The sequence below is a fragment of the Stegostoma tigrinum genome, chromosome 38 (assembly GCF_030684315.1).
Source record: "Stegostoma tigrinum isolate sSteTig4 chromosome 38, sSteTig4.hap1, whole genome shotgun sequence".
In the NCBI taxonomy this organism is placed as follows: domain Eukaryota; kingdom Metazoa; phylum Chordata; class Chondrichthyes; order Orectolobiformes; family Stegostomatidae; genus Stegostoma; species Stegostoma tigrinum.
Window position 1 is genome coordinate 4174530 of NC_081391.1, and position 15244 is coordinate 4189773.

A 15244-nucleotide genomic window follows, 5' to 3' on the forward strand; every position below is an offset into this window, starting at 1 on the left:
TTCCTGCCAAACTACATAATCTCACATTTTCCCACATTATATTCAGTCTGCCAAGTTTTTGCCCATTCATTCAACCTGTCTATCTCCCCTGTAAACTTTTTGCGTTATTGTTCATAGTTTCTCTCCCATCTATTTTTGTCCCATTTGCAATCTGGGTTCTCCAAGTAATTCAGCTATGGCCCAACTAACATCTTATGCAGCTCCATCATAACCTCCCAGTAATTGTATTCAATGCCTTGACTAATAAACACAAAGAGATATTGCTGGAAAGCTCAGCAGGTCTGGCTGTGTTTGTGGAGAGAAATCAAAGTTAACATTTTAGATCCAGTGACCCTTCCTAGGAAATGAGATGACAAAGTGTGGAGCTGGATGAACACAGCAGGCCAAGCAGCATCTTAGGAGCACAAAAGCTGACGTTTTGGGCCTAAACCCTTCATCAGAAAAGGGGGAGGGGGAGAGGGTTCTGAAATAAATAGGGAGAGAGGGGGAGGTGGATTGAAGATGGATAGAGGAGAAGATAGGTGGAGAGGAGACAGACAAGTTAAAGGGGCGGGGATGGAGCCAGTAGAGGTGAGTGTAGGTGGGGAGGTATGGTGAGGATAGGTCAGTCCGGGGAGGACGGACAGATCAAGAGGGCGGGATGAGGTTAGGAGGCAGGAAATGGAGCTGCGGCTTGAGGTGGGAGGAGGGGATAGGTGGGAGGAAAACAGGTTAGGCAGGCTGGGACAAGCTAGGCTGGTTTTGGGATGCAGTGAAGGGAGGGGAGATTTTGAAGCTTGTGAAATCCACATGATACCATTGGGCTGCAGGGTTCCCAAGCGGAATATGAATTGCTGTTCCTGCAACCTTCAGGTGGCATTGTTGTGGCACTGCAGGAGGCCCAGGATAGACATGTCGTCTAAGGAATGGGAGGGGGAGTTGAAATGGTTCGCAACTGGGAGGTGCAGTTGTTTATTGCGAACCGAGCGGAGGTGTTCTGCAAAGCAGTCCCCAAGCCTCCGCTTGGTTCCCCCGATGTAGAGGTAGCCACACCGGGTACAGTGGATGCAGCATGTGGATGTGCAGGTGAACATCTGCTTGATGTGGAAAGTCATCTTTGGGCCTGAGATGGGGGTGAGGGAGGAGGTGTGGGGGCACACTTTCTCCTCTATCCATCTTGGATCCACCTCCCACATCTCCCTATTTATTTCAGAACCCTCTCCCTATCCGCCTTTTCTGATGAAGGGTCTAGGCCTGAAACGTTAGCTTTTGTGCTCCTAAGATGCTGCTTGGCGTGCTGTGTTCATCCAGCTCCACACTTTGTTTTCTCAGATTGTCCAGCAGCTGCAGTTCCCATTACCTCTGATACAATTTTAACCCTTCCTATGAACTTCGGGAAGGGTTCTGAAGAAGGGTCACTTGAGCCGAAATGCCAACTCTGATTTCTCTCCACAGATACTGCCAGACCTGTGTTTGTATTTCTGATTTACAGCATCAGCAGTTTTTACCTCTACTAATAAAGATCATAAGACCATATCACACAGTAGCAGAAATTAGGCCACTCGGCCCACCAAGTCTGCTCCGCCATTTAATTATGGCGGATAGGTTCCTCAGGAATTCCATAATAAAGGCAGGCATTCCTTATGCATAACCACAGCTCCAAGATTTACAATCTTGGAAGACCAACCTTTAACTAATTTCTATTTACTTTATTCTGAATGTCATTTTGAATTGTGGGTCAGCTGGCAATATTGGCAGAGTACAAACATAAAATTGATATCAACACAACTAATAGAAAAGGTGTTCGTGCCCTTAGATAAGCCACACCCCAATTACCTGCAGGGGCCCCAGTGGCCTAATGGATAAGGCACTGGCCTCCTAAGCCAGGGATTGTGGGTTCGAGTCCCATCTGGGGTGTCCAATTTTTAAAGCCTACTTGCTCTGCAGGGATCTTGAATGTTTCTGACGTTCACTTCTCATCTACTCTGTCAAACTCCCTGTTCCTACGCTGAGATCGTAGCAAAGGATGGTTCAATAAAATCTTGAACAACGCAATTGAAGGAGTTTGGGGATATACAGAAAATTGGCTGAGTTTTTCACACAGACAGCACAGCCACGATGGGCTGAATGCCCGCCAAGGTTCAATTGCTTTGTTCTCATTGCAGTTTTGCGCAATATTCTCCACTTACTCAGAAACAAATGATTACTGGAGCAGAAAGATTAACTTTAATTTCTCTTCCCAGGCGCTGCCAGACCTGCTGACCTGTTGCAGCAATGTTTTCTTTCTGCTTCTGATTTACAGCATCTGCAGCTCCTTCGGTTTTCACCTCCACTTTCATTCTCCCACTTACTGCAAATACCTTCACACTGCTGCGCAAAATAGCAACGAGTAGCCACATCTTTCTCCTGTCTGCTCGGAGGCGAGATCAATTCATCAAGCAGCCAGCAATTTAGCATTTAAAATGTGCATGAGATGGAAGGGGAAAAAACCCAATCAATTACAGTATGAAAAAAAGAACACCACCTCGAGCGAAGTATTTAAATGCTTCAATTTCCATTTAAAACACGTAGCCCCAGTGGCCTAATGGATAAGGCACTGGCCTCCTAAGCCAGGGATTGTGGGTTCGAGTCCCATCTGGGGTGGGTTGAATTTACTTTACTTACGCTAAAGTAACTTTTGAATAATTGTTCCTGACTACGTTTCTTCAGAATTTTGATGTACGTATTTTACTTTCAAACCTTTTTGTTGATATTAATTCGGAACTTTTTCTCATTTCATTTTTGAATTTAAAACGTTTAATGAAATGTATCCACTTTTACGACTACATTCATAGAAAATTTTATGATTTTTCTACTGATTTTATTGGAATTTATTTTCTACAATTATTACTGTCAGATTTATTGTTAGGCATCTTTTTCCAGTGTCCTATGTTGAAACCGTGTAACTTTTACCTTATCCTTCTGCCTCCTGTAGGAAACATAATGTAATTACAGTTATTGTTGGCGTTTTGTTCGAGTTAGAAACATACACATACATTAACATTGATTATTTCTTTAATTTTATCACGTGTTATCTGATGAGGAATTACTCGCCCAAAGGTGAACTATGCATATTTGTGAAAACAAAATGTCATTTGCATTAGAGATAGCAGGAACTGCAGATGCCGGAGAATCTGAGATAACAAGGTGTAGAGCTGGATGAACACAGCAGGCCAAGCAGCATCAGAGGAGCAGGAAGGTTGACGTTTCGGTCCCAGACCCTTCTTCAGGGGAAAAAAAAATGTTTATTTGCATTGTTGAGGGTAACAAACTAATAGTTGAGAACGTGTCATTAGTGAAATATGAGCATCTGGACTGTTCAGTTTCCAGCTACAGCCTGGGATCCTCTATGTCACTTTAACTTAGAGTCTTGTCCAGACGGTATCCATTTTTACAACCCATGTTAGAAGAAGACTAGCGAGTACAAGGCAGTGACTTGCGTTGTTTACGTGATGAACAGTCCAAGGCGAAAGCAATTCGTTACTTGAGTTTTCTTTTCATACTCGTGTCGTGATAATGCGGTAGTAGTGAGACCGCAAGTGGTGACATTAGGATGGGAAGCTAAACTGTTGGAAAAGGCGGACCTAGAACTTCTGTAGAAAATGTATGATTTATGCGGTCTCGTGGCTTTTCCAAATTGCTTCCAGAATGATTAAGTTGTAGAAAGTTGGACAAGGACTTGGAGGGTACTGTGAATAGTACTCAGCCCGCGGCGGGGGAATGGATCGATGTGCTCTGTGCTCGTTTATTTCCGCCTGCTCGTGGCCTCTCCGCTTCAGTCTGGCCAAGATGGCGGTACTTGGCGAGGGATGGCGGCCCCAGTTGGTGTCTTTATGGTGAGAGTTTCAGTTTGACAAAGCGTGGGTTTGCGGGCGTCTCCCGAACCGTTAAAACAGTTAAACTCCGAAAAACCGGTTCAGATCCCCTGGGGAGCGGCGGGAGGAACGGTATCCGGTAGGCGGCCAACCTTATCGGACAAAGCAGCGGTGTTTCCTGGATGCCGCGGCCGAGGAGAGCGCGGTCGGTGGGCGGCTGCTGATGGAAGGTTTCGGGCGGATGAGCGTCGGAGGGTGGGGGAAGATGGGCGCAAAGATTGAGAAAGGGCGGGAAGGCAGAGCTGTCTAGGAAGAAGTGACAACCTCTGGGCAAATCTAAAGTCAAATATAGCAGCATGAAATTTAACTTTTATAATTTTAGTATTTGTTGTGTAACCAGTAAGTTATTTTAAATTGTGTTCATTTTTTAAAAAAAAGTATTCTTTTCCGAATTACATTCTTCTTTGAAATCCGAAATTAATCCATGGATGAGGAAGTTTTGCCTCTCAATGATAGTCTGTTTTGATTATTATGTAGATATATATTGGGGAAACTTGGTGACAATTGTGATGCTACAGAGGGTATTGCCTTAATTAGACGATAGAATAAATCACACAATTGTGGATGCTGGAAGTCTGAAACAAAAACAGAAATTTCTGGTGAGACTCAGCAGATCTGACAGCACATATGGAAGGAAAGAGAGTTGACTTTCGAGTTCAGTGATTCAGTTTTTTGTTCAGACCTGTGGAGTTTCTCTGGTATTTTTTATTTTGTGTAAGAGGGTATTATTTAAGAGTTTTCAGGACAGAATCAGGTCATTTGGATAAACTGGCCTGAAATATGTGTGTCTGTATTAACCTCTGCCCATTCCTCTTCACCACATGATGTCCTCCTTTTCTCCAGCATGTTTATAATGCATCATTTCCCTCCAGTCGTTTTAGCCAAGTCCCACATTCTCCTGTTTTTCAATGACTTGTACGCAGTACTCCAGAAGTGGCCTTATTAATATCCGGTACAACCTCAACATGATGTCTTAGCTGCTATACTCCTAGACAAAGCGATGAAGACAAGCGATTAAGACAATGCTAAACCACCCTGTCAACTTGTGTTGCAACTTGCAAAGAACTGTGTACCTGAATGCATGGGTCTCTATGTTCAACAACAGTACCCAGGGCCCTACCGTTAACTGTATAAGTCCTGCCTTTGGTTGTTTCAACAAAATGCACTGCCTTGTATTCATCCAAATTAAACTCCATCTGCCAAACCTCAGCCGGTTGGTGCAATTGATCAAGATTCCTTTGTATTCTTAGATAACCATCAGTGTTGACTATATCACCAATTTTGGTGTCATCTGCTTACTTACTAACCATCCCTCCTAAAATTCTCGTCCAAATTGTTTCTATAAATGACAACCAAAAGTGGAGCAGCTCCAGTCCCTGTGGAGCACCGCTGGTCACCGGCCTCCAGTCCGAAAAACACCACCACCACCCTGTGTCTCCTTCTGTCGAGCCAGTTTGTCTCCAGTTGGCATACTCTCCCTGAATTCCATGTGATTTAGCTTTACTTATTAATCTGTCATGTGGAACCTTGTCAAAGGCTTTACTGTCGTCCATGTAGCCAATGTGTACGAATCCTTTTGGTTACATCCACAAAAACTCAGATTTGTGGGGCGTTGTTTCCCAAGTGCAGAGCCATTTTTTAAGACTCCTGTTCTGAACAAGACTGTATAGAACTGGAAAAGTTAACTTTGTTTCTCTCTCCACCGAAGCTGCCAGACCTGCTGAATTTCTTAAGTGCTTTCCATTTCTGTGCCTCTTACCACTGTTCATCTAACTCAAAAAGGTTCCTTTTGTGATAGGAAAATAAGGAACAAGACTCGACCATTCTGCCCCTGGGCCCTATTCTGCCCTTCACTTGTTGTGGCTGATCTATTCCCTCAGGACACTTTCCTGCACTAGCCTCATATTTCTGGATGCTCATAGCATCCATAAATCTCTACCTTGAATGTACTCGACTGAGGATTCACAGCTGTCTCTGATTTTAAAAAAAAATTCCAGAGTTTTTAAATCCCTTCAAGTGAGCAAATTCCTTTTCAGTCACTGCAAAATGGTCAACAATTTATTCTGTGAGCATACAGTTTGTTCCCAATCTTCCCACCATTTCCCTGCCGAACCCTTTGAGAATGTTACATGCTTTGGTGATCACCTTTCATTCATTGAAACTCTGGGAAATGCAGACGCAGTCTGCTCGGTCACACCTCAGGACAATCCCCTCATCCCAAGAATCAGACAGTAGGGAGCCTGCCAAATGTCTAGATTTTATGATGTTCCCTAAATATATTGGCAAGGACTTGCAAAAATCTAATGCATTGACAAATCAAGGCCCTTTTGTAGGCGGGGTGAAAATGCCAGCGGCAAAAAATTAGGTGAAAATAAAAGTTACAATGAATTTATACCAGATCAGTATAATATGATGGAAATCTAGGACTGCGGAACCCGTTGTCAGGCTCACATTTTTATCCTTCCTTTTGAATCAGAGTGACTCGTAGATATTTATAATGGGCAATCCGAAACCAAATAACAATTCAGACATATTACAGTTTTACTCTGAAATTAGTCCTTACAATTATCAGTCCAAGAAAGTTATTGCTTGGGAAAAAAATTACAGTTTTACTCTGAAATTAGTCCTTACAATTATCAGTCCAAGAAAGTTATTGCTTGGGAAAAAAATTAAAATTAGGCTATGTGTTGCCTTCAAAGAGAAAATTAATTCATAGGACATGTCAGTCACTGGCAATGCTATCTGTTGCCCATTGCTAGTGGCCTGAGAAGATATTAATGAGTTGCCTTCTGAAATCACTATTTGTTGTAATGGTTTGTTAGGACAGCTTGCATGGGCACCTTCACAGAGCAGTTTGAGTCAACCATGTTGACTGGAGACACTTTGGTCCTGGAGTCTCACATAGGCCAGACTGGTTAAAGACGGCAAGTTTCCTCTCCTAAGTATTGAGTCAGGTAGGTTTTATGGCAATCCAATAGTTATTGTCACATTTTTGCTGGTTTTTAGTATTTTAAACAAATGCTGTTTGTATTCTAAATTGAAATACTTCAAACAGAGCAGCCTGCAGGAAACACCTGACCTTTATATTAAAAAAAAGTTGTTCGGTTTGTGGGCACTGTCGGCCAGATGGACATTTATTGCTCATTCCTGATCACTGTTGAGAAGGTGGTCATGAGGTACCTTCATGTACAGCTGTATTCTGTGTCATATATGTACATCCACAGTTGCAGTAGGAAGGTAGTCCCAGGATTTTGATCCAACAACAGTGAAGGAATGATAATGTAATTCCAAATCAAGATGATACATGGCCTTGAAGGGAAGTTTGCAGATGGTGGTCCCATGTACCTAATGCACTTGTTCTCTAGTTGGTAGAAATTGTGCGTTTTAAAAGTGTTGTTGAAGCAACTTGGGTGAGCTATTGCATTGCATCTTTTCCATCAGTTCAATGAAGATGTCTGCTGAGGGCTATGAATATCTTCCTTGGGTCTTGATGTGACTGCCATCCTACAATTAGGGTACAATTACCACTAAGGTTCTTGGTCTCAGAACAGCTTGATGGACGTGTTGTTTCCATTTTAAGTAATTGGCAGCAATCTCTGCTGAGTTGTTAATATCAAATCTGCCTCATTTCAGTGAGAGCTTCAGGGTGTCTTTTGTATTTTGTTTTGTAACTGATGCACACAGCTGCCTAATGGAAGAACCACACATTAAAAAAGTACTTGCATAAAGCTAATGCCATATCATGGATTGGGAATACTTCACAAGCATTGGATTGCTTTTGAAGTGCTGTGGCTTGTTTTGTAGGTAAAAGTGAAATTTTGAACGCAGCATCGTACTAGAAAAGGAAATTGAGGAAGATTTGTATTTCCTATAAAGCTTTGTGATGACCAGATGTCTTAGTGCATTGCAGCTAAATTATATGAAGGTAAAGTTTCCATAATCTTACTAGATCATAGGGTTATGCTCTCATTAGAGAAACAACTACTTCATAATAACCTCGGCCAGTGCAGGAATTGAACCCACGCTTTTGGCGTCATATTGCATTGCAATGCCAACCATTGAGCCAACTGAGCTAATTGATGTATAGCTGCAGTTGTCATGTAGGAATCATGGCAGCCAGTTTTCATACAGGAATCTCACACTGATAGCAATGTGGTAATGAACAGGGAATCCTTTTGTGATGTCAAATAGATAAATGCTGTCACAGTAATAACACCCCTACACGTCTATAAAGTAGTGCTAAGGGAAATGTTCATATCCACTTATATTTATGCTTAAGTCCTGGAGTGGAACTTGAACCAGGACTCATGTGATACAGAAGTGAAAGTGCTACCTTTTAAACCATGCCTGATAGACACGTTATGATTTGGTTTTGGGAAGGAATGTTAGTGTGCACACTGATAGAATTCTCTGCTCCTCTTTACTGATACTGTAGCTTCTTATAGGGGTTTATAGATGGGGTTCCCTATTTTGTGTTTAGCTTTTAAACATGGAGTAATGATACCAGAGGGAAGGAACTGGGAAAGGGGTGAGAGTATAAAGACTGATTGGACAAATATTGCCTCTACGATTTTTAAAAAAAATGCGGGGTTCCCCTGTTCAACCTGCAAGATTGTCAAACGTTCAGTACATGTCCTTGCATCAGAATCTCAGAAACACAACTTGCTTGCAATGACCAACAAGGTCAAACCACATCTAGCAGACAAATATAGATTTTGGTTTCAGACTTTGTCCTCCATCAGAAGTTTTGATGAATTATCCTGGCCACAAGTTTCAGCTGTGAATGTCTTTTAACTGTAATTGCTTGAGTTGCGAGATCCCAATGATGACATTCATGTCTGACTTTCCTCAGTGGGCGAACTGCTGTTGAGACAATATAATCTGCGCATTAGGAGGTTGGGGAAGGTTCAAGTTTTCTTTCGCTGTACATGGGTCTCTGACTGAGTTGATTAAAGAACGGTATTAATAACGCAAACCATTTCTGACTTGAACTATATCGCAGTTTGCTTTAATGTCAATGGCTCAAAATCCTGGAGGTGCCTTTCTGTCAACACAGTGGATGTATATACACCACATGAACTGCAATAGTGCAAGAAGGTAGCTCACCACCACCTTCTCCAAGGGAAACCAAATGGTGGCCTGGTCAGAGAAGCAGTGCATTCATGAGCAAATAAAAAAAATCAAAGATTATTGCCAGTTTTTTTTAATCTTTGTGGGTTATGGGTGTTTCTAACTAGGCCAGCATATATTGCCCATCTCTAATTGTTCTTGAGAAGCTGGTGGGGAGTTGTCTTCTTAAACCCCTGTAGGCTTCTTAGTGAAGGTACATCCACAATGCTTTGAGGAAGGGAGTTCCAGGATTTCGACTCGAAACTGTGTGAAGGAATGGTGATCTATCCAAGTCCTGGCATGTGATTTAGAGAGGAACTTGCTGCTGGTAGTATTCCCATGGTACTGCTACCTGTGTCCTTTTTAATTTATGCATTTCGGGTTTGGACTTAATAGAATTCATTGAATTCAAAACCGTAGGTTTAATTGTGCTGCCTGTTGCCATGTTTAAAAACATGACACAAGCAGACATCTGTGTGGGTTGGAGGAGGTGATCATGTGCAGTTAATCACAGTTTTTGGCACGGAAAATGGCCACTTGGCCCATCATGTCTGTGCTGGTGCCAATATGAATTCGTGCCTTCTCCTACTCTTTCATCACCTCCGCAACCTTTCTATAAGACCTCTCATTCCTTTTTTAATTATCTCGACAAACCCAGAATTCCCATAAAGGTATCCATGATATATTACTAATTACTTGATGTGATAAATTCCACATTCTCAACATGCTGTAGATCAGAACATTTCTGAATTCTTAACTTGCAATTTTTAATAACCACTGTGTATTTATGAGCCATATTTATGGATTACTTCACAGCATCTCTCTGTCTACTCAACAAAAATTTTTATTGTTTAACTTGCACCAGGTCACCTTGCTCTTCCAGAGGAAAACCCCAGCCCATCTCATTCTTCCTGATATATATGTCCTGTGAAAAACGATATATTAAAATATATAAGATTTTTCTTTTTCTCTCTTGTATACTGCAGGATTATATGCAGTTGAGATCTGCAACTGGCCGAAGCACCTGGTTTTCCAAATGTTTACCCAGTCAAACAGTATTTTAAATTCATATTCCAGTCATGGCTTATGATGAAGCATTCAAGAAAAAAGAAGGTAATTTGTTTTGGGTGATGTCAGATTGAATGTAGCTTGGACCAACCCAGTTGTGTCTAAAATGTACGATTTTTGTTTGAAAAATGTCCCAGGTGCTTGTCTAAGTTCGGAAGCTCACATGTTCTTGCGTGGCTGGTTTCCTGCTGCTGTTCTGAGCCTGCACAGCTACAGTTTTTAAATCTATTCCATCAGATGTTTTCTTTTTCGTGAGGTACGAAGAGACATTTGATTTGTTGCGGTTGCTTTTACAGTTGTCGTTTTTTATAATAGACTTATGAATTTTTAGAAACACCATTTTATTTCAAGGGTCAGTATTTAATATTTGGTATTGTTCACGTACTTTATGGGGCATTGGATGCCATACATACTATTAATGGCTCTTTCTTTATTCAGTACAAACTTGCTGTTTATGTTTTTTCAGTAATTCATTTCTGTATCTTGAGATTTTCCCCCTCCTGCCACAACCTAACTTGTCAAAATGCATTAACTCATTGTGAAGCGTGATCAGCACTGTGAACTGACCAAAAGAGCCATTTTGAAATGTGAAAGTTAGTGTAGGTTAGAATCCAAGAAAAACAAAGTAGAAATATCAGAACCCAGGACTCAAGAAGTGTTACTGGGTTAACAAGAGCAGCCTTTTGACTGTGAATCACTCTATTCAAATCACAATATTCATATGCACTATGTGGGAACCAGGAGCAAGAGTACCTGGCTGAATCCTGTGGAAGCTCTGTCTCCCTGCGACCCATGCTCAGTCCAGGTCTGGTGAGCTGATCTGCCTAAATCTAGTGTTTCTCCCTTTGCTGGTTTGTATTGGTTATCAGTTTTGGTACATACGTTCTCAGTACTGAAATGGAACTTTGTGGCAACAATGTTGTAAGGGCAGAGGCCTTTTCTCCTGCCGATATTACATGCACTGGGCAAGTCTGAGGAATTTTCAGCCAAAGTTGCCCAGTTTTCTTTAGTGACTATGCATCCATCTGCCTACCTGCTAAACTCTGGAATTCCCTATCTAAACCCCTCAGCATCTTGCCTGTCTCTATTCTGTTAAGCTCGTAGAAAACCTATCTGTTTGACCAAGCTTTTGGTAATAAATTTTGATATCATCATGAGTGTCACTCTCTTTATGCTGTGAATCTTGATTTACTAGCATAAAGACAATATATAAATACAGCTTGTTGGGTAAATTATATGCAGTACATCAGGTTGTATCATAAGATAAGAATAAGGGACAGAATTAGACCATTTGGCCTATTGAAGTCTGCTCTGCCATTTGATCATGGCTGATGCGCTCCTCACCCCCATTTTCCTGCTTTCTCCCCATAAACCTTAAACCCATTACCAATTAAAAATTTAACTCCTTCTCAAATTTGCTCACTATCCCAACATCCACTGTATTTTGGGGTAGCAAATTCCACAGAGTAACAACCCTTTAGGAGAAATAGTTTCTCCTCAACTCTGTTTTAAATTTGCTGCCCCTTATCTGAAGACTATAAGCCCTTGTTTCTAAAATTCCCTACAAAAGGAAGCATCTGCTTCACATCTATTTTACCTATACCTTTTATACATCTTAAATACCTCAATTTGTTCTCCCTCCATTCTTCTAAAATGAGGGATTGTAGGTGTCTTTATTTTAACTGTTTAATTGTAGTAATAAGATGATTAGATGTGTATACAGTATGTGGTGGGGTGGCCTGTGATGTTTCACCTTCTCGTAATAGTTCACAAAATCATTTGTATTTGCAGCATGTGACTGATTCAAATAGTTAATGGGCTGGGTACATGTTGACTTAGAATATGATCTTTTGTTTCTGGGATATGGGTTCCTATTCACATGGACTGAAAGAATGAAAATCTACATGTGTGGCCATGTCTGGAAGAATCTAAAATTAAATATATCTGCTTCGGAAAGGTTTCCAGTGTTTCCAATTCAGCGCAAGACTTCAGCTGGCATAGACTGGACCAGAATTTACAAATGATCTTGAGGTGCCTTTCGTTCACACCTTTGAATCCTTGAGAGCAATTCTGCACGGCTCCCTGGCATATGTTCATCCATTCATGTACCCATCAGCCTTTAGTACCATCGGACAGTCGCACAAACTTCAAGTCTCGTGGGTCTCTTTTGCCAGCGCAAGTTAAGTTGGCTCAATAAAGCTTGTTGATGGCTCATTAGGTGGGGCTGTTTTGTACTGCATTTTAAAGACATACTACTTCTGATCTGTATTATTCCTTCTGTGGGAATGCTTAGTGCTGATGTTGAAGGCAAAACAAGCAATGGTGGGGGTGGAACTTGATTGTAAGCATTAATGTTTCTTACCTCTGAAGACAAATATATATATATTTGCAAAAGATGTTCTAATCTATACCCACTTTTTTGTTTGATTTGTATTTTTAAAAACCTAATAAATATGCTTCATTTCAAATTATTTTCCACATAGCTACTAATTTGATATTTGTTTTCAGTCCACCTTTTTGCTTGCTCTACTTTAAGTAAAAGGAGGGTTCTGACATGGTCAGGCAGGGTATTACATGCTCCGGGGATGTTCATGAACCTCCCTGTTGCATCTCAGTTGATTGACCCTCCAAGAGGCATCCTCGAGTTGGAAGAACCCAGGCAAGAATGTAATATTCATTTTCTAGGGGAAGCCTAAACGAACATACTAATACTATCGGAACTTTCACTTGGCTGTTCTACTGTGGAATTTGACATCCTGACTTAAGGGGCATTCAGAATAGGCTGTTCAGCCCCATGAGTTTGTTCTGTCATTCAGTTGGATCACAGCTGATGAGCAGCAATGTTAATATCTCTTCTGCAACTGACTGGCAAACCACGATGCTTTTGGAGTTTTAAACATATCGTACACTTCTGCAGAATTATAGAAAAAATATGCGGGAGAGGAATGGATAAAAAACTTTAATATGTTTGACTTGTAGTTACCTGCCTGTACTGGATTGTTATGAAACTCTTACATGTCTGTGCTCAGATTCAATCCTAATAGATATGTTAACGGTCCTCTGTCATGATTGTTGAGGATCTTTTGAATGTGATTTAATCTGACTTTCATGAGGATATTAGTCTACATAGCATTACCTGCTGCTGGAAGGGTACAAGAAGTTGCAAACAAAGGATTCTGACTAGGAGAGATGGTATGCTCATGACTGGCCAAATGGACCCCTTTCCCTGTTGTAGCCATTCTGTGATTCCAGTGAAGCTTGAGCCATGTACATTCGGGGTGATTCTTCTGATCGTTGAGTTAAAAAATGTTGGTGAGGTTTAGTGCATCGAGTGTTGTTGCGATCGGTGTGGGCTATTTTATATCACTCATCACTTACCTTGAGTGTGAGTGAGCACACAGCTGTTGGTTTGTGCCCAAATAAAACCCTGTTGTGATGATGGACTTCCCAAACACATCTGATTTTATCAACTTTCAAACTCGCTTATCCATACGCTATGATGTTTGGTACACTGAAGTCATGGAGCAATGCAAGATGTCAACTTACACATGCAATAATGTCAGATGCATTGTCAAGAGGAGGCAGCAAGCAGAGGCAAGGCTCTAGAGCAACACACATGGGTTGCTCTATTACATTGTATAGGCTGGTTACAGAGAGTCACAGGGAGAGACCTGCTAACAAGCTTTCTCTTGGTAGGTGATTGGCTTTGATGTTGCAGAAGAGAAGATGGTAAATGACCAGGCTGACCTGTTCTGTTGAATGAGGTGGAGACCACCAGTTCTTGACTGGGCCCCTTTGTGAGGAGCATCCAGCTGCACATCTAATAGAAATAACCCACCCTTGCTTAAACTCCTTAAAGCTCCTGCAGGTCATATTGGAACTGTAATGATGGTGCAGGAGAGGAGCTTGAAGCCCAAATCATTGCACCTCTGAGCTGTAGGAGGAAAGGTGTCTCTGCCAGGAAGCACCTTCCTTTCCCACATTGCTTCCCTCCCCCTCCCAAAACAAAAATTGGAGGGGTAAATATATATTCATATTTCAAATATAAATAGATGATTTGTAAGCCCTTTACTGCTGTTGCAGATTGTATAGTGGGTGAAAGCGGAATTGAAGAGGTGGGTCTGGCAGCAGGCAGAAGCCAACGAGAGAAGAAGCGCTCGTATAAAGATTTGCTGAGAGAAGAGGAGGAAATAGATGCAGAAGTCCGAAAGTCAGCCAAAAAGAAAGCGAAGGTGAGGGCTGTTTTTTGTTTTTTGTTTTCTAAACCTTGCTGTTTTTTTTGCCCATCCTGTGTGCAGCTGCTCCCACCTCGCATCTTCCTCCATCTAAGAAAGTGTGAACAGAAGGGCTCCAGATCCAGGGACTGTTATTTAGACACGGGGGAAGCTGAGAAACTTCCACATCAATTGTACTTGTTTTATTTTGTTCGCAGTACATTCAATGCAGGAAAACTGCAATGGCCTGGCTCACTCTCTCAACAGAAATGTCAAAAAGCATCTCTTGAACAATCACTCTTGATTCTTTGAGTTGGTGGAGGGGTAGGAGTGGTGGTGAGGTGGAGAGAACGACTGACTGAAAAATCTTTGAATCAGATTTTTCTGAACTTTTGCAATCATGGTTACCCACTTGAATACAGTGAACAATTCACTGACTGTTGGTCAGTGAATTTGCATGTTCAGTCTGCAGTAAGTGTCTGTCTTTTTGAGCTCCTTCCTCTCACCTTCCATCTCCATCATCCTTACTGTGACAATTAAATCACAAGTCCATCGTTTTGCTGTCAGAAGAATGATCACCTGCCTATGATTGATGGAAAAAATGCCTGTGCTGTTGGTTGCAGGCAGATGAAAACTAACTTTGATGGCAGCAGTTTCTTGACTCTTGGTGTTACTGCCATTAATGTTGCATTGCATGAAAATCTTCCTAAGCATCACTTGCCTTGCTAAGTGTGTGCTGTGCGATGTGGTCCCAGCCAAATTCTGACTGGGTTGACCTCCGTCAGGGGCTGATAAGGAAGCATTTTAGTCCTCTTCCTTGGAATGCTAGAGGATGAATCAGCTACTTTGGATCAATATGCAGCAATTCATGCTGGCCTTGCTGCAGCCAAACACTCTGCTTTTGTTCATTGTTGATGTACAGACATGAATAGTAGGTGAATACTGGAGAGTGGTGCTACC

The 15244-nt window shown here is 41.6% G+C and overlaps 1 protein-coding gene and 2 non-coding genes across 8 annotated transcripts in view; all 3 read left to right on the forward strand.

The window, feature by feature from the left end:
- Positions 1-1823: 1823 nt before the first annotated feature.
- Positions 1824-1896, forward strand: trnar-ccu (transfer RNA arginine (anticodon CCU)). Its single transcript has one exon. It is a non-coding gene; the product is annotated as a tRNA-Arg (tRNA).
- Positions 1897-2549: 653 nt separating this feature from the next.
- On the forward strand, positions 2550-2622 carry trnar-ccu (transfer RNA arginine (anticodon CCU)). The gene has a single exon. It is a non-coding gene; the product is annotated as a tRNA-Arg (tRNA).
- A 385-nt stretch (positions 2623-3007) lies between these two features.
- Positions 3008-15244, forward strand: part of hmgxb4a (HMG box domain containing 4a) — a 43707-nt gene continuing 31470 nt past the window's right edge. Inside the window, exons 1-4 of one of the 6 annotated variants that reach the window (XM_048521134.2) lie at positions 3387-3854; positions 6716-6847; positions 9989-10115; positions 14154-14302. In XM_048521134.2, the coding sequence (XP_048377091.1) occupies positions 10082-10115; positions 14154-14302 (183 nt within the window). In that variant the 5' untranslated portion in view covers positions 3387-3854; positions 6716-6847; positions 9989-10081. Of the gene's footprint in view, positions 3079-3386; positions 3855-6715; positions 6848-9988; positions 10116-10207; positions 10327-14153; positions 14303-15244 lie in introns of those variants that run through there. The other 5 variants (XM_048521135.2, XM_048521138.2, XM_048521133.2 and 2 more) reach the window with 5 other exon arrangements.